The 24974-nt window shown below is 39.2% G+C and overlaps 1 protein-coding gene across 2 annotated transcripts in view; it reads left to right on the top strand.

Annotated features, from left to right (window-relative positions):
- Nucleotides 1-337: 337 nt before the first annotated feature.
- The window catches only part of baiap2l1a (BAR/IMD domain containing adaptor protein 2 like 1a), a 37834-nt gene continuing 13197 nt past the window's right edge, over nt 338-24974 (top strand). Inside the window, exons 1-9 of one of the 2 annotated variants that reach the window (XM_023295017.3) lie at nt 338-694; nt 2928-3003; nt 3184-3270; nt 15771-15832; nt 17590-17661; nt 17866-18000; nt 22924-23076; nt 23167-23310; nt 23855-23978. In XM_023295017.3, coding sequence (XP_023150785.2) covers nt 644-694; nt 2928-3003; nt 3184-3270; nt 15771-15832; nt 17590-17661; nt 17866-18000; nt 22924-23076; nt 23167-23310; nt 23855-23978 — 904 coding nt within the window. In that variant the 5' untranslated portion in view covers nt 338-643. The remainder of the gene's footprint in view (nt 695-2927; nt 3004-3183; nt 3271-15770; nt 15833-17589; nt 17662-17865; nt 18001-22923; nt 23077-23166; nt 23311-23854; nt 23979-24974) is intronic. The other variant, XM_023295015.3, reaches the window with a different exon arrangement.

Here is a 24974-nt window from a genome sequence, read left to right as displayed (position 1 = left end):
TCCTAGGATCATAGCTGAGGTAAACCTGGGTATCGTATGAATAAAATGTAGATGTGGTTTGATCTTATAAGATGTCGCAACAGCAGCATGTAAATAGTGAATTAATCAATGTAATTGATCACACCGTACAGTAAGACTCCAACCACATACTGTATTACCTGTAGTACTACACCGCCCTCTGTGGGTCAGTCACAGTATTTCCATCTAATCACCAGCAGCTTGTGCCATCACCAATCATGCGTCATGGCTGCTTGAGTTTCATTTTCCTAACACGCCAGAGAGTCGCCACTGATCTTTGCTTTTATTTAGTTTCACCGGTTGAGAAATTTTATTCGTTTAACGCCTCTCGTGACGTCACGGCCCCTCCTCCTCCCTCCTCCCCTAACTGGAGGGGGGAAGTCTCTTGTCCCGGTGATCGGTGCGTCCGTCCTCCGTGCTGCTGAGCGTCTCTGTGGCCACATGAGCGGAGTCTGGGAGCAGCAGCGGCTCTGGGATTTACTACCGGGACTCAGGGAGCATCTGGATTAACAACACACACCAGATTTTTTATTTCTCTTTTTGTTTTGTTTTTTATTATTCTTTTTTTGTATTGTTGAAGCTTTTTTTTTTTTCTATTTCTGGGCTGAAGAAACAACCTGCAGTCATGTCTCGGGGTCCGGATGATGTGAGCAAGCTGACAGAAAGTACCTACAAGGTGAGTGAGACCACAGCTGGTTTGTTTTTATTGTTAACACTGAGAGCACAAATCAGCTTTTTTCAGTCAGGTGAGGCTGGTTTGTTGTCATTTAAGGAAACCCCAAAAGTAAAAAATATATTATGATATAATATGTGTGTATATATATATATATATATATATATATATATATATATATATATATATATATAAAAATATATATAATTTTTTTTTTTTTTAAATGATTAGGTACCATTAAGCGTGACTGTAATATTCTTTTATTGGGACTTTGATTTTGTAATTGTATTATGTTTAAAGGAGCCGTTCTTTTAAAAAAAAAATGTGATGGAGAAAGTTTCTGTTCTGCATTTAATAGTCAAGTGAGTCTGGTTTGTTGCATTTTTACAACTCACAGTGGTAAAAACAATCTAAAAATGATTAGAGAGAGTTCAAATGAGATTTTCATTTATTGAGACTTTTACTTTGTAATTGTATTTTGTTTAAAGGACCCATTCCCTTGCTTCTATAATGTGAAGAAAAATACATGATGGAGAAGGTTTGTGTTGTTAACAAGTGACAGAAAGTCCAACACAACTAGCACCACACCCATGCTGAATGATTACAATATGCACAAATATGTGATGGAGAAAGTTACTTTTATTTTGTAATTGTATTTTGTTTAAAAAAAAAAAAAAAAAGACCGCATTGTAAAGAAAAATATGTGTTAGAGAAAGTTTCTGTTGTGCATTTAATAATCAGGTGAGACTGGTTTATTGCATTTTTGAAAATCATAGAGGTACATATACTACAAAACCATGATAGAGAGTCTTTTATTTTGTAATTCTATGTTGTATGAGGGGCTGATCCTTTTGCTTTTATATTGTAAAGAAAATTATGTGATTGAGAAAGTTTCTGTTGTTTACGAGTGACAGAAAGTCCAAAAAAACCAACACCACACCCAGACATAGAATGATTAAAATATGTATAGAAGTGTGATAGAAAAAGTTTCTATTCTGCATTTCATACTCAGATGAGTCTGGTTTGTTGCATTTTAGGAAATCATCAGAGAGAGTCAAAGTGTGCCCGTAAATTTCTTTTATTGAAACTTTTATTTCGTAATTGTGTTTTCTGTAAATGGCATACAGTTTGCTTTCACACTGTAAAGAAAAATGTGTGATAGAGAAAGTTTCTGTTGTTAAAAAGTGACAAAAAGTCCAACAAAACCAACATCACAACCCGATATTGAATGATTACAAAATGCATTAGTATGTGAAGAAGATATCAACCAGGTAAATACTATAAAATGATGAGAGAGTTACAGTGTGCCTGTGATTTTCACTTCCTGATGCTTTTATTTTGTAATTGTATTTTGTTTAGAGGACCTAGTATTTTGCTTTTACATTATTTCTGTAGTGAATACATGACAGAAAGTCCAACAAACCACACGAGAGACATACCTGATATTAAAATAATGAAAATATGTTCGAATGCTGTTGAAGCCCTTCTGTCTGTGTGATCAGGAATCAATGAACCTGCTGATCAGCTGTGATTTGATCAGTGATTGGATCATGAGTTTAATCTTGCTTAGTCACTGGGTTCACTCGTCTGCCTCCCACATGTGATAAACCTCTGGAGATAAGCCGTGAGTGTGGGTGTGTGTGTCCTCAGTATTGTAAACGCAGAAAGCTGTGACAGGGAGGGTCGTACCTGTGGTTTTCAAAGTGTCACAGTTTCACCTGGGAGGGCGAGAAATCAAGGAACCAGTTTCCCTGTTTTTTCTCTCCCTCCTCTTCTTCTCCATGTAAAGTCATACCTGCCCCCTTTCATTGTTCTATTGAGGGCGTGCCTGGGGAATAGAGACAGGGAGGTGAGCAGCAGCTTGATTGTTGAGACATTTCAATAGAGAGAGAGACGGGAGGGAGGGAGGGTGATGAGGTTGGTGCTGCAAATAGCTGCCACTTTGTGTGGGACTTCGCTCTTTTCAGGGAGTTGTGCGGCATACGTGAGGGGTCAAGTTAAAGATTGAAAGTTTTTATTGTTCTCACATGGCGATATTTATAGAGCACCAAACACTTGCACTTGTTTTCATGTGCTTTTCTCTCCTCCACCCACTCCTGCAAAAATAGCCTCCTGAGTTTTATTGTTCATGGCAAGGCCCGAGAAATTAGTCTGTGAAAGTTGCAAAAAAAGAAAGAAAAGTGAGGCTGCTTTAATCCACAGCAACAATGTGTTTCTTTTGCTCTTTGCCCCCCAGAATGTGATGGAGCAGTTCAACCCGGGCCTGAGGAACCTGGTCAACCTGGGGAAGAGCTATGAGAAAGCCGTCACAGGTAAACGCACCTGATGATCCATAAGCCCCTCAGTGGATTCCCTAGTGCCTCACATTATCTCTGTTTTTAAAGTGATCCTGCTTTAAATGGTCAAAACAGTACTTTTTACCCGAACTCTGTGACCCTGGAAGTCTTGTAATAGCCTGTAACTCGATGATGCTTGTCTGTCTCCCCACGCAGCCATGGCTCTCGCTGGAAAAGCCTATTTTGATGCTGTGGCAAAGGTGGGAGAGAATGCTATTGTGTCTCCGGTCTCCAGAGAGCTCGGTGAGTTTTTAATCTACCTGCAGTGAGCGAAGACTCAATGGGGTCTGATATCCATGCTTGAATGTTTCTGCTGACTGGAGCCTAAACAAGATAATGACTTCTAACTTCCACATATATTTATATGTACTTAAAGGACTTGTTATGAGAAATGTGCTTATTTAGCTTCTCCATGCTAAGGATGCTGTTAGCTTAGCTTAACTTAGTTTAGCATTGCTTTTGGAAACTGAGAATCGGCAAGTCTGGTTCTGCCCGAAGCTGACGTAGTGTTCACTTGTTGTCATAGTTACAGTGACGCCATGCCGATATCTCGCAATGATGCAGAAATCTTTAACAAATCCATGGATGCAAGCTATAAGCCGCATCACTGCCAAAATCTAATCAGTTGATCCTTGTGTCATTTCTGACCTTCCCTGAAAGTTTGATCCAAATCTGTCAGTCCGTTTTTGAGTAATGTTGCGCACAGAAGGAATAACAGACAGACAGACAAACGTACGTCGATCGTCACATAACTCCATTGTGTTCCTTGATGGAGTAGAAAACTGGAATCAACCTGTGCAACATATTTCCAAGTGCCCTCAAGTGTTATAACACTGGAAAAAATGGTGACAACTATTTAGATTTTTTTGTTTGTTTGTTTCTGTTCTGTATAAACCTTAAAAGCCCCTTAATTTTTGACACAGTTTAGGTTTAAAAAAAAAAAGTAAATGAATCACAATTTCAAGCTTAGATTTGGGTAATTTTGTCAACAAAACCAAAAGTCACACATGATAACATCAAGAACTGTCAGGATGTTAACAATGTGATGATTATTTCTATTTTTGCCGTCTTTCTATGATAGCTAGTGTGATTTGGGAAATATTTTAAGAAAAAATAGCATACTTTTCAAATCCATAAAACTTGGGGTTGAGAGCGTTGACATCTATTCTGTGCAAAAATTAAAGTGGAAAAAAGTTCTTTTGTGGTTTTACAGTCGGGTTGTGTGCCCAACTCTTTCTTGTCTGAGAGCTCAAGATGTCCGGAAGTTTGAACTGCAACCTGCCAGTGACAACAAGACTCCCAGAAGTCAACTCCTCTGGCCAAAATATAACCCCCTGTAAAACCACAACCTGCTGCTGTTTGTGAATAAACAGAGGCAGTATAGTTAGTTAATTATTGAGGTTTAGAGGAACTTTGCAGACTAATTTTGTTATTCTCTGGACACAGTCAGGCTTTTGTCAGCTATAGACTATTTGACTCACACAATCATGTGTGTCATCTTCTATTTAAAATTTTGGCAGGAAACTGAAGTAGTTAATCTTCCAAAATGGCAAACCAACTCCTGAATGTTGAAATCAGCACCTGTGCTTTACCCAAACATCCTGTCAGGTAATGGATCATTATAGTCTTCCTGTCCAGCTTCGTCATGGTGACACATTTTGCCTGCATGTCACCATCAGCCCAAACACCAGCCAATTTTGCAAACATCTGGAAATAACAATGACCGAACCCTCAAGGCAGCAGAAATTCATTATGTGCCGTCTGATTGAAGTGCTTCCTCTACTTTGTCCCTTCTGTGAAGCTGCCATCAAGCCTACACAGGTTGTTTTTCATCCATCCTGTGAGTCATCTCCAATTATTCTATTAGTGCTAAAATTCAGAGCTGACCTACGTTGTCTGAGGGCCGTGATTTGGCGCTATTACAACTCATCAAGATGCTGCGTCACTCCTTAGCGCTGGGATTTGCAAATTGGTCTGATGCAAGCTCAGGTTGATGTGACAGGCAGGAAATCAGGGAAGAGGTGGTAAAATGGAAAGATAATGCTCTGTCTCTGCTCCTGGACTTTTAAAAGAAGACTGTGAGCATTTCACGTCATCATACATAACCGCTCTAGTGTTATTTCAGAACACGCTCTCTTCTTTTACATGGCATTTGCATTACTTCAAGCTACAAACAAATTTTGATGAAATGTCAGACTTGATGAATTGATTCTTTTTAAAGCCGTCACTGCGTAGGAGAGACAAAATAGTTACGTTTGACTGTTTGGTTTGGTGAAAATGTAAATAACGCGAGGAGGAAGTTGAAGAAGTTAGTGCAGTGTTTGAAAATGAAACCATGCAGAATACATTTCATTAAGCTTGCAAAACAAATCCAGACTCCCAAACAAGATTTTCCGCCTTTTCTTCTTCATTCCTCTGAAATTCGCTTGGATAAAATGTGAAACTGAGCAGCTTTTGATGTAGAAACAGGTTCGACCTCAGTGATATTCAAAACCTGTCTTCTTACCCAATATGACACCCAAGATTATTGCTAAAATGTGTGAAATCCAGTACAAAAGAGAGCACCAAACTGAAAGTAAATCTGTGTTTTGACTTCAGCGTTTCTGTCTGGCGCTGAAACATTCCATACTGTTACGAAATGTTGATCAAGTTTGTTTAGCCACACCTGTCAGGGAACAATGGCATCATTTCATGGCTTCATTAAATAATATGTTCATGTTACATGGTTGTCCGGTGACATTGTCGCTGCATACCATAACCACAGAGGAGAAACAACTCTACTAACATCTCACGAGAGATGCTGCTTTTGCTGTTTTGAACATGTGGGAAGTCACAGATGGCAGCTTTAACTCCGAACATTCAGTGTTCATCCAATCTGGACTCTTTTTTAATCGACAGGAGAAAAAAAGGCTACAAACAAGTGCATGCAGGTGTTATATCCCTTTTCAGACACGAGACGTGTACCTTTGCTGGTGTCTTCAGTCTGTTAAAGTGACAGCATTCTGTCAATCAGGCATAGGTCAATTTTACATAAACCCTTTGAGCCTGACAGACGCACTTTGCATCCAAATTTGCATCCCTTCTTCAAAGCTGAACTACTCTCTGAATATTTGTTCCAGCAGGTGTAGCACAAAACGAATGAAACCACATGAGTTGACCTTTCAAACAATGCCAGTCGCTTGTCTGTGCAACAAAGTGTCAGGAAGGAAAATAAATTTGAATTTCCATCAGTCAGCCAGTCAATCAGGAGCTTTATTGTAGTTTTACTGCACCTCAAGAAAGCAATACAATGAAATTCTGATTACATGAAATGTGATCATAGTTACAGACTGCAGATATCAGGATAATATTTAGATATTAACTATGCAATCCAATCATTGCACAGATGTCTTAATATGTATGCAATTATATGCAATAATGCCATCAAAAAAAAGAAAAGAACGTTTGCTTGGTTTGCATCCTCAGCAAGGAACACTTAAGTAAATAAAATAATGACTTTCATTTCCTTTTGGCACTGAGTATGTATCTTTCTCAACTTCTAAATCACACAGTGTCCCAACATTGTAGTTCTGACATTACCAGATTCCAAACAATCTTCTCTACACATTTATAAAAAGACATCTCTGCTGCCAGTATTTTTTGGTGAGATGCAGGTGGAAATTTCCAAAAAGATGCATTTTTTCCCCCTAGCTATTAAGCCCAGTATACAAATTTGGCATTATTATCATATCAAATGATGGAAGATCTGGATAGACTAGACTGTACTAAAAATACCAAAATATGGCATGTAAGGTTAATGCCCAAGATAAGAGCTTTAAAGTAAAGGTAGTAAAATTAGTTTGAATAGCAAAGGGCTCATAGGATTTAAGTTCCTCATGGCTTCATTCAGACGTACACACCACAGAACCATAGTATACACATCATATTTAGCATTGGACCCACTATATATAGCAACGTGCTACACCAGTATGTTGTAATCCTGTGCTACTAATGCTCATATTCAGACTTGTGTAGTGTTGAAAGTGATACCCAACTGTTACCACGTCCAGCCGAGCAAGACTGTTGTCATGATTTTAATGGAAAAGTGACCAGGGTGCTTATTTAGAAGTGAACCCAACACGTTCAGATGCAGTCGAATTAGTAGAGAAGTCACATTTTTTGACCCAAATCATAAAAACCTCTCCCATTTCGCATGTCTCCAGAATGGCTTCACATAAAAATGCATCCGAAGTCTTGGATTCCAGGCTCTGTAGTCATTCCTTGACTGCCTGAAATAGACGACGGCACGGTGTGAATTCTCTCACCCGCTGCAGTGAGCAGAGCAGCAAACACACTGAACAAACAGACAGACAGACAGAGGAGACCGTCTTCCCACCGCTGATCCTCCTCATCCACCAGTTCCTCCATCTGTATGAAAGCGGGAGACTCTTACAGGACTTATGGCTGTTTATCACGGCCTCCAGAGAATCTTTAATCATTCACTCCATCTCTGACACTTGATTTAGGCCGAGAATTCGCACAATTCAATATAATTTACTTTGAACTGCGGAACTGTCAAGACTGACGGATCAGATATGTCACTGCGTAGTGCTCTGCTGCAGACACCTAAAGATTGTTTTCTCTGAAGTGATAGATTCTTTTCTTTCCCTCTCGCTGTGAATGGTGTGGTGTAAAAACACTTGCGTCACAGAGACTGGCAGGTATTTGCAGAAAGCTACCTGAGGCTTTTACTTTGGTGCTGCTATTTTTCCACAACTACAGTTTTCTCTTTCAGATTGTTGGAGATAAAAGTGTATTATTATCAAGGATAGACTTTTTTAGTCAGCTGCCAGAAGGAAACCTGCATGCACAAGAGTGAAAGCCTTTAACCTACATCAGTGTTCCGCTGCTCTTTAATTTATTTTTATGGAAAAAAGCAGCACTAAAGCACTTCTAGGTAGAATCTCAGAATAGATTTTCACGAAAGGTTTCAAAACTTTTGGGAAACTGTTCAAAGAGGGAAGTCTCTAGACCTTTGAGGCACTCTCCTTCCCTGCAGCCTTCACTCACTTATTTAAATACCTCCAGGATTCCCACTTTATCATCTCAGAACAAGATGGCCATATACAATCGCTAGTAGAGTTGCCTCTAGATACACTTGACATTGACAAACTTGACACAGCAAACAGTGAGAAAGAGGGTTTATCTCTTCTACTTACTTAGAAATGTCTCAGATCATCAGAAGAAGTGTTTTGTTCTTTCAAAAATAAAAATAAAAAAAGTTTTAATTTTGGCACTGAACAAAGCATGAATTCTTTTAATTATTTCCTTTTTCTTCTATCTATTGTAGTAAGGGAGGTTAATGTTTTTAGACTTGTATGATGCTGGAAGCTGAGGCACTGGTATAATTCCTTAAACTGTCAGAAAGGGTTGCATTTTAACAATACTCATCCTATAACATGAGGGAAAAATCTGAAGAGTTTGAAAAGATTTCAGAACAATGGGAACAGTGTCAACAACATACAGCCTCTTCTATCTCTAAATACGCATTTAACCCAGCTGTCAGATTTGAGTGAGGCATGTTTGTTTTAGAGTTGTTTTCCGTTGTGCCCTGCGATTCCAACTGTTCTCCCAACTACTCTTATAATACGTAAGGACTGTCATCTGCTCCCTCTGTGGAACTGTCTTTTTTCACAGTGTTTTTTAAATGTTGGTGTTACGTAATTGGTTTTTCTTTGAACACAGTTTTTCTGTTAAATAGAATAAATAAATAGAATGTAATAGAAACAGCTCGGTAGTTCATAGTTAATTAACTTCATCAACTAGTTATGTGAGTAAATTAGAATAATTGCCGGCCTCTGTATGACATTCATGAGATTTTATGCCATATACTAACTATTTTATTAGATATCTCCTTCCATCTGTGGCCATTTAATACGCTACTGCAGCTACTGATTTTAATGATATTATTATAATAAATGAACTGTTAAAAAATGGAAATTTTAGTTTACAAAAATGTTATTAATTTGCAATGTGTACTTCAAGTCAAAGTCAAAGTTCAAGTCTAAGAACTCGTTTGCAGTTACAATCTTACTTGCAGTTGCTATAGACAGCTCATGTAAGAAAGCTGCCTTTACACAACAGTCACAGCTAAGTTTCATCTTTTCACAAAAGTGAAACAGTATAAAAAAATTGCTATATGCCACGTTTAAGTCTGTATGTTTAAATGTCGTGTGGTTTTCAATGGGCAGACATTTATAAACTTCCTATGCATAAAGCAGAAATGACTGAACTCTACAGGGAGTTGGTGTTCCACTCTGAAAAGCAGCAGGTATTGAAGGACTGAAAATGTTACTGAAGAATGAATAGCATGAACCCCACCCCTTCCACCTTTTCTCTGCACTGTTTGTCAAGCCTCTGTCGAAATTGCTTTTTGAAATATTGAAGTACACTGTCAGCATGAGAAAAATGGTAATGTCAGCCAGACAGATTTTTTTTTCCCCTCCTGAGAATAAGGATTCAGAACGGAGAGACTGCTGAGTGTTTCCCGCCGATAGCTTTTGTAAGAGGGTTTTGGCTATTGAAGACAGCCATTTCCTCCAAAGACCAGCTGACGTCATGGTTAATAAGACTTGGTGACATTTCAGGCGTCTGGTTTACAGCTATTGGACTGCATTGCTTTACTCTCGAGAAACGACACACAGTACATGATGGGGAATTTATCTTTTTTAGCAGACAAGACAGCATCAGCAGAAGGGCCACAAAGCCATTACTGCCTCCCAAAAGTCAAAATGCAACTTCCCTCATTTTTCTCCCTGCTTTAAATTGGCAAAAGAAAGACCATTTTGTAATGCAAACTCTGTCTCTGAAACACTCCAGTGGTCCATTTTGCTGTTGGTAGTTCACTTTCTCTAATGTCTCAGTGAAAATGATGGAGGAGGAAGTCAGTTCACAATGATGAAAATGTCTCCATCACAAATAATGCAGTTTGTATTTGAGCCAGGTGATATTTTCCATGATGCACATTCTGATTTTCCATTGCAGGAGCAGCAGATGTGATGCAAATTTCATTAATGATGACTCAGTTCATTAAGTGTCCTAGGAAGTCATGCTAGTGAGCCAGCAGCCACACTGTCTGCTGTGGAAAAAGCCTGTTACATCTCCCTTTTTTCTTCTTTTTTTACACTGGTAATAGTGGTTTCCTTGTGCCAATTATATTTAAAGGCGTGAAAAGTTCTTTTGTTAAAATTAGTACATGCATCATCTTTGTACGTCTTGAAAGTCTCATTCTAGTCATCTAAGATGATTGTTTGACATGACTGTATGACAATACGTGATGTTAGCAGTGCTTCGGAAAATCAGAGCAATGAAATCCCTCCAAGCATTGACCTTTACAACAATTAACCTTTGGCACTGTTGCTATATATTAGCAGCAAGCTCATACTTTGAGATGCAAATCAGATTCGTGGCAAACTTGTAGTGGACTTCTGGCTAACTTTGTGGAAACTTATGGCAAACTAGGTCACTTGTAAACAAATCAGTCAGAAATCCACCACAAGTTTCCATAAATCTGATTTGCATAAGTAAACACAACTGATGCAAATTTGCACCAATATTCCCCAAGGAAACTGCCTGGTAAACACCTGGAAAAATAAATATTCCAGACAATGTTATTCATGGCAAATGTGGATTGGCATGTTTGACACTAATGGCAAACTTGTTGCAAGAATGTTACTAAAAGTTTAGCCCTTTTTTGCAAACTATGTTGGCAAACCCCCAGTGAACATGTCTGCTGCAAAACGGTAGTGGTAAATTTGTCATTATTGCCCAAATGTTGCAGGAAGTTTGGCAGTTGTGGCTAACATTGGTGAACTTGTTTTTTTGTTGAAGAGTTTAATGAGAAGAGTTATTCCTCTTCCATCTTTTAATTAACTTAGCTGTGACAGGCAGAAGACAGTTAGCTTATATACAGGATGGCTACTCTAGCATTGAGGTTAAAAAAAAGTATTTTAATTCCTTGATTAAACACACATCACATTTTATTTTTAACTTCACAAACTTTTTCTTTTCACTCTCAGAGCCATGCTAGCTAGCTGTATTCTCCTTCTTCCAGTATGCTAGGCTAAGCTAACATAACATTGGCTTCATATATAGCATACAGAAACACACAAAAGTGGGATATCTTTCTATCTAACTCTCACGAGGAATGTGAGTAAGTAGAAATTTTCAGCTTTACTGTTCATGATAGAAGTTGCTGAGGATAATTAACTGAAATATGACGCCTAAATGTATCTCGGAACAGATTTTAACCACCAAAATATGAGGTTCAGCTACACAGACACAAATTGTTTCCCAAAACCAGTCAGTGATTGTTGAAAAGAAGCAAAACACAGGAGGTTGTTTTCATATCGACTTATTGTTCAGTGAGTTATGGCTGCTCTCTAATGATCCTCGACTTGAGGCCCTCATTCTGCATCCACCATTAAACTAAAGGCCCTCCGGCAGACCATCAGTTTCCTCAGAGGGACCTCTAAAGAGACCAGAGGCTCACTGATCACTCACTAAACCATGACACTCGAGCATTTTGAACGCTGTGGCACAAAAATAACAACTGATTCTTTTTGGCCTCTCTTGTGCTCTCACAGCACCACAAGTCATTTATCAGATGTTATAGAATTCAGCCAGTTTTCAGTGGAAATGCCATCTATACAAACTTTTTAACTGAGTTGTTCACAGTTTCCTCATCTGAGGTAACAGCTGGTGCCTCAAAGCTTCACTTACTCATGTCTCTAAGCTTTTTAAAGCTCACTTCAGCTTGTTGTGTTGCGTATATTGAGATTTATCGGTAATGTTTAGGCCTGCATTTAGTTTTATGTGCTGTAGTGTTAAATGATGTCATGTGCTGTGTTAGATTGCAGGTCATTGCTCTGTGTTATGGCAGCTTTCACAGCTATTGATCCACTGCAGACATTCTGGATGACCGGAGATGTTTAAACCATTAAGCAACATTAAATTAATACAAAGCTAAAAAGGTCGCTTTTGATCATCATTAGTGAAATAGACTAATGATCGGTACTCAATAGTGGCATATTTGATTGGTAATAATGTCCGCAATGTGCCACCCAGTGCACTCCAAGCACATCCACTGTCGTTTACACAATTTTGTACTAGTATTTGTGTATGAACTGAATGTTTGCAGTATCCATGTGATGGTTCCAGTATCTCATATGTCAAATTTAGACTGCATGTTTGAGTTCAGGCAATGGTTGTTGATGAAAAAAAATCTCATCTTGAGGTTCATTTATTAGTTCTTCTGGAGCTTTTGATTATAGCCCAACTGATACTGGAGTTTTGTGGCCCAAGCAAATATCGAGTATCCCAAATATATATCCATACTGGAAACGTACAGTTTGTTAGTGTTGCATCGAAATGGCAAAATTATGGGGTAGTTGTTAACTTTTCAGCAGTGTATTTCACAAAGTAGGTGACAACTTAACAACACTGCTTGACTCCGCACCACCATCTTCTCTGCTGCATGTGCTGCCAACAGTGCTGAAAGTATTGAGAACAATGGAGTCGGAGGCACTCCCGGGCAAACTATGTGATGACGCCACTTTCTAAATTTACCCTAAGCAGGGTTTTCTGAATTATGTTCCACAAAGTTAGGCACATATTGAACAACATATACTAGTATGGTCTATTGATTTATCTGTCATAGGCCAAATTTGGCCAATGTTATTGGTAGTAAATTATCAACAAATACTGTTTCCAAGTTTTCAAGTATATTTTTATTTTTCGGAGAATACAAACTGTGCTCACTTTAGGGTCGATTTATTAGTTATTTTAGAGCTTTCATTAATATTATGATTTTGGCAGCAGTTGTCAAATGTGATTAGCTGTTTATTTAACCAGTGTCATAAGTCTTCGGAGCTGTTTGCTTTATCAGCAACATTAAAAATCTTCAGACCAGATGACTGGATATTCTTCCCCCACTCTGGATGACAGATGACTTACTGAGATCTCAGTCCTTATTAAAACACAGTCTGTCATAAGGAAGTCCACAGGTACAGTGGATTAACCACAGTTACCACTCGATGTGTTAACAGCGCAGTGGATTTAGCATTAATCACGCTGACATCATGATGATAACATTAAGGGTGTAGCTTATCTATGGCAACCTCCAAACACAGTCTCTTTCCATCTGGAATGTGTATAAATTAAGATATAATTCAATTCTGACTCACACAGGCGGTGGATGTGTTTCATCACAGACCCTATGAGCCTGCGTAGACAAGCCCAGTGATGCATCTCAGTGATGAAACTGTTATAAGACGATAACTAGTGACGAGTCCAGGGCTAGTTCATACAAGAGATCATGTGTGTGCTTGCAGAATAGAGGGAGCATTGTGAGTTAGGCAAAGTAGTGAAATAAAGAGGAACCATGCCAACAGGTCAGCCTCCTGTGTTTGCCCTACCAGCATCACCACATATTGCTTTCTTATCTATCACCAAATAGGCAGGGTTTGTGTTGGCACAAAGGGCATTTCCATCTCATAAAAACGTCACCTGCTGAGAATGTGGACGCCACCTTGTAAAAGAGGCATTTGTCACAAAGCACACACAGGAATTAATGGTCTCAACAGAACCAGTTTTTAAATTTACCAGTCAGATATTACAACATAACACCAAGAAAATTAATTTTTAAAATTTAGTTTCCACTTTAGATAGTTGAGGTATGATTTTTATCCAGTTTATCTTCACATCCATCAAGCTGTGTGCTCACACTAGCAAGCTGAGTGCGTCTGATGAAAATGTCAAAGTTAATTTTAACTAGTTGTAGGATGTAGTGTCTGTAATATACACTCTGGGATACATTCTAGGTGAACTGGGTGGGTGAAGGAGAGAACAGACAATGTGTTTCTAATTGTGAATCATAGGTCTAATGCATGAATCACGGTTGCTGTAGTTTTCCACAAGGATCTTTTATCAACCTTGTTTCAACCTGCGTAAGAGAAACGCTGTTATTTGAAATAGTTTAGAGGAGATTAGATTATCTTGGTACTTCAAATCTTCAAAAGAGAGCAAATCACTAGCAAGAGACAGAGATAGGAGAGAAGATAAAGTGAGAAAAAGCTGCCTTGTGCTGTTGTTGATCTTTAAAGGTGATGAACTTCAGTAATAGTCCAGTAGATGTTAAAGAAAGTGCAGAGTGGGGTTGTATTTTATACACCTGAGCTCCTTCTATGAAGAGAAGTGCCAGTTCTTGACATTTTTTTACTACTTTGTATGTCTTTCACAACTCCAGTCCGTGCTTGAGTTGTGCATGTGACAGATTCATGCACCTCCGCGATGACTTTCAGTAGCATTTACCCTCCCGTCAGGTACCTTTCACACCTTGCTCACCCCAAAGGTGAAACCTGCAGGTGTACAAAAGGCCTCTTTGAACCCCACCTCCCCCCCACCCCTCCTCTCTCCCGGCCTTTCTCAGCCTCCCCCCTTCCACCCCTATTGCAGTCTGTTGTTGAGGCTGTACAAACAGCTCAACATCCAGTGCCACCCCCCACCCGGTCCTCCCCCCCACCCACCCTCCCACATCAAAACACAAAGGCAGCATTTACCAGTACGTTCTGGTGACCTTCAGAGGGCAATGTTGTTGTAGCTGGACGGTGCCTGCTGGATCACAGAAGTGCAGCTCTGTATCAGCGGGTCATTACGTTTGTTTGCTCTGAGTGGAGGAACGTCAGGTGTTGGGTCATATGTGTATGAGGTGTTTAGGTGCAGCGTGCTGACGTGGGCAATTTTTAAGGATTTTTTAGTGAAAAAAAACCCCAAAACGGACAGCTGTGCTTTCTTTACTCTCCTCTGAAGGTGTTGAAATCCATGTGGGTCTTTCATTTTTGCTCTTTTCCCTCACACTGACATGGTCACATGTCCAGATATTTTTTCTAGTAAAAAAAAAAAACAAGCAATAATCTGTATGTGCTTTTGCAGGTTTCACCAGAACACAGTGTCCTATAGTAAACCTTGAGTCTAGATTTCACCCCATTGTGACAGAGGTAGCACTATAAACTGCTTAGCTCTGACTGTCCACTTCTGTTTACAGTATTGACTCACTCCCATTGTTTCATGTCATATGCTGCTCTGCTATACTGTAGCCTGTCTGTGAATGGAGACTGTTCTGTATCTGACCGCACAATACCAGAATGTTTCATAGAGATTACTTATTGACAGCTGCTCAAATATTGAAAGGAGATAAGTCATTGGTAAAATATGGGCTGTAAAGATGAATGTGAGGGTGGATGAAAAACTGGTTATACAAGAAGGTTAACACTTCTCTTACACAAAATATGTTACATCTCCTTCTGAATCTGCATCTTGTTATGCAGAGCTTTTGTCGCTTTTGGATCTGTGTGTGCCAATTTTAAAAGGCTTTCTGTCACCAACATCTCAGAAAGGAATGGTTTAATATTTTGGGGAATACAGTTACTGGGTTTCTTGCTGAAAGTTTGATGGGAATTTTGACACCATTCTTATGTATCTCTATAAAAGCAGAAGCTACAGCCAGTCCTTATGTCTTGCCGCTCACCGGCCATCTTAGAAATGCCCCTGGACAATTATATAGCACCAAAGATAACTGTCTACCAGCAACTCAAAAAATATGAAAGCACTATATCATGGGTTTTTTGTGTGTTTGTTTTTTTTTAACATAAAAGCTTTGCAACAATTTCTCAAATACTAAAAGTTGTTCCCTATGTCTTTTCTAGGTGTGGTTCTGATGGAGATTGCAGAAACTAACAGGAAGGTCCAAATTGAACTGGAAGAGAACGTAAGTCGCCTTAAAGTCTGGTTCTACTGCTGGTAACTGCTCAGTAGCTCATGAAATATACATTCATTCATTCATTCATCCATTTTTTTGTGCATTGTGTGGTTGTTTTAAACTTGGAGCTGTAAAATAAAAGCTTTTGGCATATGAAGATGTTTACTTCTGCCATTCTTCAAGCCCGCACAACTAGCAAGAGGCCCAGCGAGTAACAATGACAGCTTTGGGTGTCAATCACAGATGCAGACGATGTACTAAAGGGAAGTGGGATAAGCTGCAACTCATTGATTTTCGGAACAAAACATTCCTTTTAGAACAGCTCAAGGAGTGTCACAACTATGGTGAAGTGAACCATCTTTGTAGTACTGAGACACACGGCGGGTACATGTAAGACTTGATTCATTTGCTGAAAAGGGGAACAATATGGGACCTTTAAACCCACCTACCTAATACTGTGTAGGTCCCTTACGTGCCACAGCTCTGACCATCGTGGCGTGTCAGGGTTTCCTGTGGTGTCTGCCACTTGGATGTAGGCAGCAGATCTTTTTGTGTTTTAGGTTGGGGCTTCTATGGATTGGCCTGGTTCTGATGCATTACATGGATGCTAGATCGGATTAGGATAGGTGGGGCTTGACAGCCGGGTCAACACCTTGGCTTCTTTGTCGTGTTTCTCAAGCTGTTCCTGAGCAGTTTTTTGTGTAGCAGGGGGAATTGCCCTGCTGAGCCGTAGAGGGAGCACTGACTTTACCTGTCAGTGGTTTTAATTTTGTGGCAGATCGGTGTTAGCAACCAAGCATTTTTAAAATGTTAAAATATCCATGTGGCCTGATTTGAGGGTCATGTGTGACAGGATCATGAAGTCAGAAAGCATCAAGAGACATTGTTGCTTTTGGTCATAGAATTTGTTGGTACAAAGAAAAACACAGAATATGATCAGCTTTCTTCTTTACCTGGCATTTGATTGGGCATCATGACTCCTAGCAGCTACATCTGTATTGTTTTAGGTTGTTCACTTTATCTGTGCTTCTTTATTTCTGTTCCTGAATCAGAAGAATGAAAGGAATAAATTGCATGTGCTGTAAAAAAAAAAAAAAAGAGTCTTCCCTGTGCTGCAATTATGCCATTAAAAAATTGCGCATTGACAGTTCACCCATTGAGCCTCTTGGGGCGAACAATTGTCATTCCTAGAACTACTCTGTGGCCGCAAACTGTCAGCTCATCTCCAGATAATAGACAGAGATTGGCCATTTATCATGCTGTCCTCTCTGGAAATGTAACCTCTGCAACCTTTTCAGCTCATTCCTTTCATTTGAGAGAGTTTGAAATCACTGTAAAAAAAAAAAAAAAAAAGGTGAAGGAAAGTTTGACAAGAGTGGAGAAGCCACAGAATCATTCCTGTCTCTGCTGCCTCGGGGTGAAATGCTTCAGATGCCTGGTGACAACAAGTAAACAGAAGTCAAGTGTGACCAGTTTAAACATGGCAGCTGCTAGCACTTAGGTTAATGTAAGAAAAGTTTGGAAGTAATGTAGAATATCTGTGCAAACTCTCCTGGCTGGGCTTGCAACTTATCAGCGAGAGGGGAAAGTTGTAAATCTTTAACCACAACGAGCTGATAAGCCGCCGCTGATGGCATCTCATCCTCTCAGAAACCCATTATCATACATTCCAACAGGTCACTCCACTGTTATGTGACTGAACTGTACATTGCATCCATGATGATGTATGTTGCAGTGAATTTGAGGTGTGTTTTTTCTCTCTGCAGTTCAAGAGATTCCACCGAGAGATTATTGTGGAGCTGGAGAAGAAGACAGAGATGGATGTTAAATACATGAATGTAAGTGTCGTCATGTACAGCACGCTTCAATTTATCATGCAAGCATATACCTACCCATCCTCTCTGTATGTAGAAGGGTTTTTGTATACATATTAAAAGGAAGTAAAGGTAGAAAACATAAAACATTTTTAATCTGTGGAGCGTTTGTGTGATAAAAGCAGCGATCTGCTCACCTTTCCTCTCTTTTCAAATGTCTGTCTGAAGGCCACCTTCAAGCGCTACCAGTCAGAGCACAAGCTGAAGCAAGACTCCCTGGAACGCTCTCAGACAGACCTGAAGAAGCTCAGGAGGAAAAGCCAGGGAAAGCATTCATCCAAGTATGAGATCAAAGAGAATGAGGTGAGAGCTGAAACCAAACTGACTCCACCTTTTCTGTACTTTCAAAACAGAGCATGCACTGATATTTTTATGGCTTTTCAAGCAAGACGCTGTCGAATGCGTATGCTCTGATGCCTCTGAAAAGATTATGACAAGTTTGCAACTTGTGACATGATGTAGAGATGGTTCTCAGGATACCAGTGTAAAGGAGACGCATGATGGGACTGAAACTCCAGCTTTTGCTTTCTAGTTATGTGTTGATAATTAGTGATAACAGACAGCTGTGATAGGAAACACTTCAGATTTTAGACTTTTGAATAAAACAATCAAAGGTGCTAACATGTCTAAAGCTGTTTGCAGTACAGTATGACCTTTATATGACAGCTCACTGTGTTCAGCAGCAGACTTTGTTTTCATTGAAGTCAGACACACCTAAATTTGAACAAACGTAGGCATGCACGCAGACACACACTGTCACACACTCATAAGGTTGTTTTGGCTGCAGCCAGTCAGATTAGTCCTTACTAAAGAGGTTTCATTACTGGAAATCAAAAATGTCTCAGGTGATTGATGATGATATGTCCAAAACCGGTGTGAGGCAGCTAGTTGTTGACTTAACATGCTGACTTGTCCTTGTACACAACACTAGCTGGTTTTTATTGTGCCACTATCTCTACCTTAGCTGTTAGCTTCTCCAGTGAGGACAAGAGAAAGAGATGCAAGGATGAAGGTGTCGAAGCTGTCAAATAAGAAACCTTTCATTCCATAGCGTGATTCTTAAACAAAAGTGGTTACTTATGACGTGCTGAACAGCTGTACGACCTGTCAGGAATGTGCAGCATTTAGACATCATGCCAGGTGATTCAAAACCTCCACGTAGGATATACCTGTGTTTCCTCACTCTTAGCTTCTCCCAAAGCTTCCTCTCTCCTTCCTCCTCATCTCCTCGAGGTGCATTTACATAACTGGAAAGTCCTCCATGACGGGAAATGATTTCCGGGTCACAGGAGGAGAGAGGAAGCAAAAGTTATAATAATGATACCATTCAAGAGTAGCAAGTAAGTTCTCCATTTAGAGAAACACAGATTTAATTTGACATGTCGCATAAGTAATCGCCAGAAAACAACATGTTTATAAAAACCAAATGTTAAAATAATTTGCCGTCATTAAGTTTGTGAGAGATGTTCATAGTGCTTTTCCTGTTTACAGTTCATGACTTGTGACTTATAGCCAATATCCAAAATAATAATTTTACAAAATGTTACATCTATTTCTAGTGGATAAAGAAAGACAAGTAAACTCTTATCTTAACCCATCTGTGAGTAAAAAGTTTAATTTGCCATTTTTTAATAAAAAAAATTCTTGTCACCTCAAGCAATTGTTTACGTCAAAACACACCATAACCAAATCTCTACCATATTTTAAAATATATAAATAAATATCTTGACATAAGCGCATCCATACCTTGACTAATTCCCGTCTTTTTTTTTTTTTTTTTTTTTAAGAAAAAAGCTTTTTGAGAGTGAAATAATTTCTTCCAGTCTAGTTCCTTATTTAACTCTTATTTACAGCCCTAAACGTTTGATGATTAATCCGGTGATAAATGCAGTTTCTGAGCATCACATTTGAACTCACTGTTGGCTCATTTTTCACTGCAAGAGGAAGTCCTGCACCTTTATGGAAACAGCACAACTAAAAATAGAGAGAACTCCAAAATGTCTTTTGTGCAGCTTGACACGGTTATAATGCCATAAATCATAAAAGGTAATAAAACTAAGTTCTTGCATGAAAATTTACAACACTTTTCCAATTGCCCACAGGTGTTATCAATACTGGATACTCACTCTACGTATGATCAAAATCAAGTCACTGTTATTGTCCTTGTACACTGTACAATGAAATTCACTTTGATACTCTCATATTTAAAAATACAGATAAAAACAAACAAGCCATAAAACCAGTAAACACAAAACATGCAATTTAAAATACATATTTTACTGCTGGCATTTTTAATTGTTTCTATACTTATCTTCTTCTTCTTTTTCTATTAGTGCAAAATGCTTTTTAATTTTTTAAATACAAATCTTTCAAAAAGACACATAGAATGAAACATTGCTATTTGAGGCTTAGATTTGGTTTCGTTTCCTGACATTATGGCACAGATGAGTAATTCACCAACCATCAGGAAGTTCAAAATCCAACAATTCTTTCTGTTTTATGGTTTCTGGCTGTGATAAATGGAGTAATTTTGACAGCTTTGTAAAAGGTAACACGCCTTACAAGCCCGCTGATGTGTTTTGGGGTTCGGCGGGTTAATCTGTGATCTATTAGTAAGGAGTTATGCAGCAGGAATTGTGTGCCGTTTTACTTTTGAGGGACTCTGAATGCATTGAAGTCTGGGGGAGTTGGATGTGAAGTGTATACTAACCTTCACTGTGCACTATTAGCATTCTTTCCATTACAGTCAAGAAGCCTTTGAGTGATTACTTTCATTTATTGTTTAGCTGCGTGCATTGAAGAGACCCTAAAGTAAGGCAGTTATGTAATTATCTTTTCTTCAAACTACCAGAAAGAGAGTTTTAACCTTTAGTCCCTGGGAAACAGACTTTTATGCTGATTGTGATCAGGTTTTATAATGACTTAAAACTAGAAATTTTAAGCTGATTTAACATCAAAATGCATTTTCTGTTAATTTAATGGTAAAAACTTCCACTTCAGTCCACTTTGTTGTTTGATATTTGAGTATTCGCTGCTGTAGTAACGCACATTTTCACCAAGAGCCAAAGGACATGCATAACAGCTTTTTACAAGCAGATGTGGATAAACAGCAATGCGGTCTCATAAAACTCACTGAAAACACAGCTGTGGCACTGCAGAGGGAACAAACGTGACTGAAGTTTTACTGGTCCGTGTTGACGTCGCCTTGCTTGAGCGGTTTTGTTTTACGCTGTTCAGTGGCCCTCGGTTTGTTGGTTGGCGTGTACGCTCCCAAATGCTGCACATTATTGGCTGTTCAAATCCTGCTGTCTGCTATCAATAAGCAGTCTTAACATCTCAAATAGGGATTTGCGTTGTAAATCAATTTGGTGAGACTGCAGAGTCTGAGTAATAACTCCTGTCTGTCTCTTTTTTTTTGCTTTATTGACTGTTTTCATTGCCTCAGTTTGATGATGGATGATGTGTCAGCCTGGTTTGTTTTGAGAGAATTACACAGAGCCTCTAATTGAACAGTCAAGAAGTGATTGCAGCCTGTGTAAGAGATGTTTAGACTTCTCCTCTCTAGGAATCCTGTGTGTTTTTTCCTCTGCTGCTATACTCAGGATCACATTTTAAAAGAAATGTACAATATGTTGTCTTATCTGGTTGGAGGTTGATCCTGTTTCTCGAGCCGAGCAGAAAGAAGGGGCCTCTCCTTCTGCAGAGTTTTCATTATCTGATTAAAATGACACCAGTGCACTACGAGGCCAGCCGGGCAGCTTTCTAATAATCGTGCTCAGGGCTTGAATAAGCTGCCAGCGATGAGTTCGGTCCTGTCTGTCTGCTCTTTCACCTCTCGCTGAGAGTCTAGGCAGTTGTTTGTGGTGAAACTGGAAAATGAAGAGATAGAGAGAGACAGACAGAGAGAATGAAACCAGACAATCGTGGAGGGTCTTTGACAGAGCCCTTAGAGACAGACTGTTTTACTGTCGCCATGACAACCTGGGGAAACCGGCAGTAGTGGGTGTAGAATAAAGGGATGGAGGGAAGGTTGCTAAGTCATTTTGAAGAGTTTTTTTTTTTTACCTTTTGTCCGGTCCACTCATTCGCCTTGTACACCGATTTGGTCTCCTGCCGAGCTCAGATTGATCCAGGAGACCCAAATAAACTTGTCGCTAAGTACAGAGACTTTGATTACAAAGCTCATTATGGCCTTCATTTGTGAATCTCATCTGAGCACACAAACATTAGGCTGCGGCCAAAAAGGTAACGTTTACTCAAAGGGACTGACTGAGGTCAGTGTTAAAGCAGAACTATCTGAGGTGCTTTAAACTACAAGATGAACATGTGGTCAAAGAAAACAGGCCAGAAGTGTTTATGGACCTCAATCTTTGCCCTCAAAAACATGATTAAGGCTGTTCATGTCTTTTTTATTGTCACTGATAAGAGCAGCACGTTTCCACAGGTCAGAGTCTTGTGCTGCACTCAACAAGCCTCAAAAGACAGACATCGGAACTTGAAATGACCTAATTTTTGGTCTTCCAAGTTCCAAACTCCAAGTTTCCTGTTGTCATCAAAACACATGTAAACATCACCAGTTAATGTATTTATTAGCGATAGTGTCTGCAACAGACTTGACTTCAGACAATCAGTTATCAACTGGAATGAACTGAAAACAATGAACACATGAAGTGAAAAAAAACAAAAAACTATTAATAAAATAAGAAATTGTAAATAAAAACATTTTAATGAAATTAAAACAAATACAAATAAATTGGTAAAATTAAATAAAAAAGTGAAAAATGAATCTAATAAATTAACAAAGCAAAATCAGAAACTAATATATAAGCAATCATTTTAAATATTATTTTATTCTTTTCCAAAAAATCATTTTTCTTTCTACAATCCTTTAGTTGTGAAGTAGTATTTAACTATATTATTATTATTATTGTAGTCGTTTTTGTTGTCAAGATTATTATTAGTAGTAGTAGTACTAGTAACACTAAGAGACAGCAATGATATTTTAATTTTTTTATTCATTACATTTATTTAGGCCTGTTATACCTTTTAATAAATGTCATGAAGCAAATCACTTTGCTCAGACTACAAACCCGTGTGGTGTACATTTGGTGCACTTCTTGTTTCCATATGGGAGATCTTCTAAATGCATAACATACAATGTATGACTCATGTTTTTCTCATTGTCATTAATCCCCTTCTGTATCTTCCTTATGATTCCATCCGCAGTATATGGAGACCATCTCGTCGCGTCAGATGGACATGCAGAAGTTCATCGCCGACGGCTGCAAAGAGGCCTTACTGGAAGAAAAGAGGCGCTTCTGTTTCCTGGCGGACAAACACTGCATGTTCTCCTATCAGATGAGCAACTTCCACGAGAAAGTAAGCAAAGACCGACATCCCGCACTGTCAGGTCCCGCTTTCCCATTATGGGCTATTTAACGCCAGCTCTGTCTGATTCGGTGTTTCCAGGCCAAAGAGATGCTGGCTGTGAAGATCCCCAGCTGGCAGGAAAAGTGCAGCGACATCACCAAGGTGCCGGACACGGTGGTGACCATGATAGAAGGGTTGTCCTCCACCCCAGAGCAGTCACCGCAGGTGGAGCGCTACAGCAGGGTGAGTTAGTATTACCTGATGTGAACTAGCCAAACAGCCATAAATATGACATGTGTGCTCTCGAGGCATGGATTTCAAATGTTTTATTCGCTCACTGGCTATTATTACTTTGTTATCTTACTGTGAGGTGCTTCAGATAAAAGCGGTGAATAAAGCATTCCAAAATACTACACAACCCAAACTGGAAATGTGGAAAAAAGTGGCCCTGTGGCGGCTTATCTTGTCTTGTTGCTGCTTGTACTTTATCTCGCTTGTGGTCTTGTATCAGATGGATGCTTTTGTGTAAAGTGCCAAGGCTTTATACGTTGGCTGTCAGCCACAGGAAGCCCTGCATGTGCTGTTGTTGCTTCTCTGTGTTAAAGTCCACAGAGTGTTTTTGGCCACAGCTGTTTATTGCTGCGTAGGGGGAAGACAATAAGTTACAGTAAAGGCTGTTAAATATTATTGCACTGATAGAAAATAATTCCAGTTTGGATGACAATATGGCCAGATTATACTGCCATATTAGTGAATCTTCTAATCATTTCCTTTGTCATCTCTTCAGAATAATGGGGAGCCTATGGTGCCTCCTCCAGCACCGCCACAAAAGGCTCACATCAGTCCACTCGCCAATATGTTTAACCCAGCGCCCAGATCTCCACTAACCTCCTCTTCAGACCACAACTCAGGTAATAATGGCTTTGAAATACAGAAATAAACATACTTGTCTCCCACAAATGGCTGAGAACTCTCTAATTGCCATGATTCATCAAAACTCAACAGGTATCTCGTTTCAGAATTAAATTTTAGCAGTCCTAAAAGCTGTTCACACACAATTACCTGGGGGCGTCATGTGATTTAAAAAATAACCTCTCACATCTGTTTTTCAGACAAGATAAGCAAAGTCTGTGTTTTACTTGAATTTACTGACATTATGCATGAGTATGATATTCATAGACTGCCACATAATAACAACAAAATGTTCCTACTGCATGCTGACATGCACATTTTCCATCACAACACCCTTGAAGATTTCTCTCTTCTGATGGATTCGAGCTCACTCTCTCTGCAAATGGGTGTTCATGCTGTGTAGTGACAGGAGCCTCCTGAACAAGCGGCCAAAATGTTGCCCTAACTTTTATTTGTATTTACGAAAACAGCATCCATAATTCTCAGAATTAGAACAATGTTGAACAAAAGTGCAGAGACAACAAAAAAAAATCTGCAAAAAAGTAAAAAAAAAAAAATTTAAAATTGAAATTAACATCCCAAATCACAGAGACACTGATTTGGAGCTGATCTTGTCATAAGACCTCTGTGTTGCTGAAATGTGTCTGAATTTTTGCTTTACAAATTATAGACGTGACAGAAACACACAACATTTGGATCACAGATGACCTCCACAATTTTTACAAATTATTAGAGATCCCCAGGCAACACTAGTCCCATAAAACCGAGTTATAGAATAGTTTTTTCAAGCTTTGTTGGCATACACTCAGATTTGATCAATTTGGGAGCGTTGCTGTCTCACTTATTGTGTTGGATGTTTTTTTTAAAGTTATTTTTGGGCCTTTTTAGCCTTAAATATAGAGAACAGTGGAGACAGGGAGAAGAGTGGGGGAAAGACATGCAGTAAATGGCGGTAGGTTGGTCTCGAACCCATGGCCGCCGCCGTCCCTGTTGAG

The sequence above is a fragment of the Amphiprion ocellaris genome, chromosome 18 (assembly GCF_022539595.1).
Source record: "Amphiprion ocellaris isolate individual 3 ecotype Okinawa chromosome 18, ASM2253959v1, whole genome shotgun sequence".
Lineage (NCBI taxonomy): Eukaryota > Metazoa > Chordata > Actinopteri > Pomacentridae > Amphiprion > Amphiprion ocellaris.
Note: the sequence above shows the minus strand (reverse complement) of the source record. Positions and strands in the feature narration are given on the sequence as shown.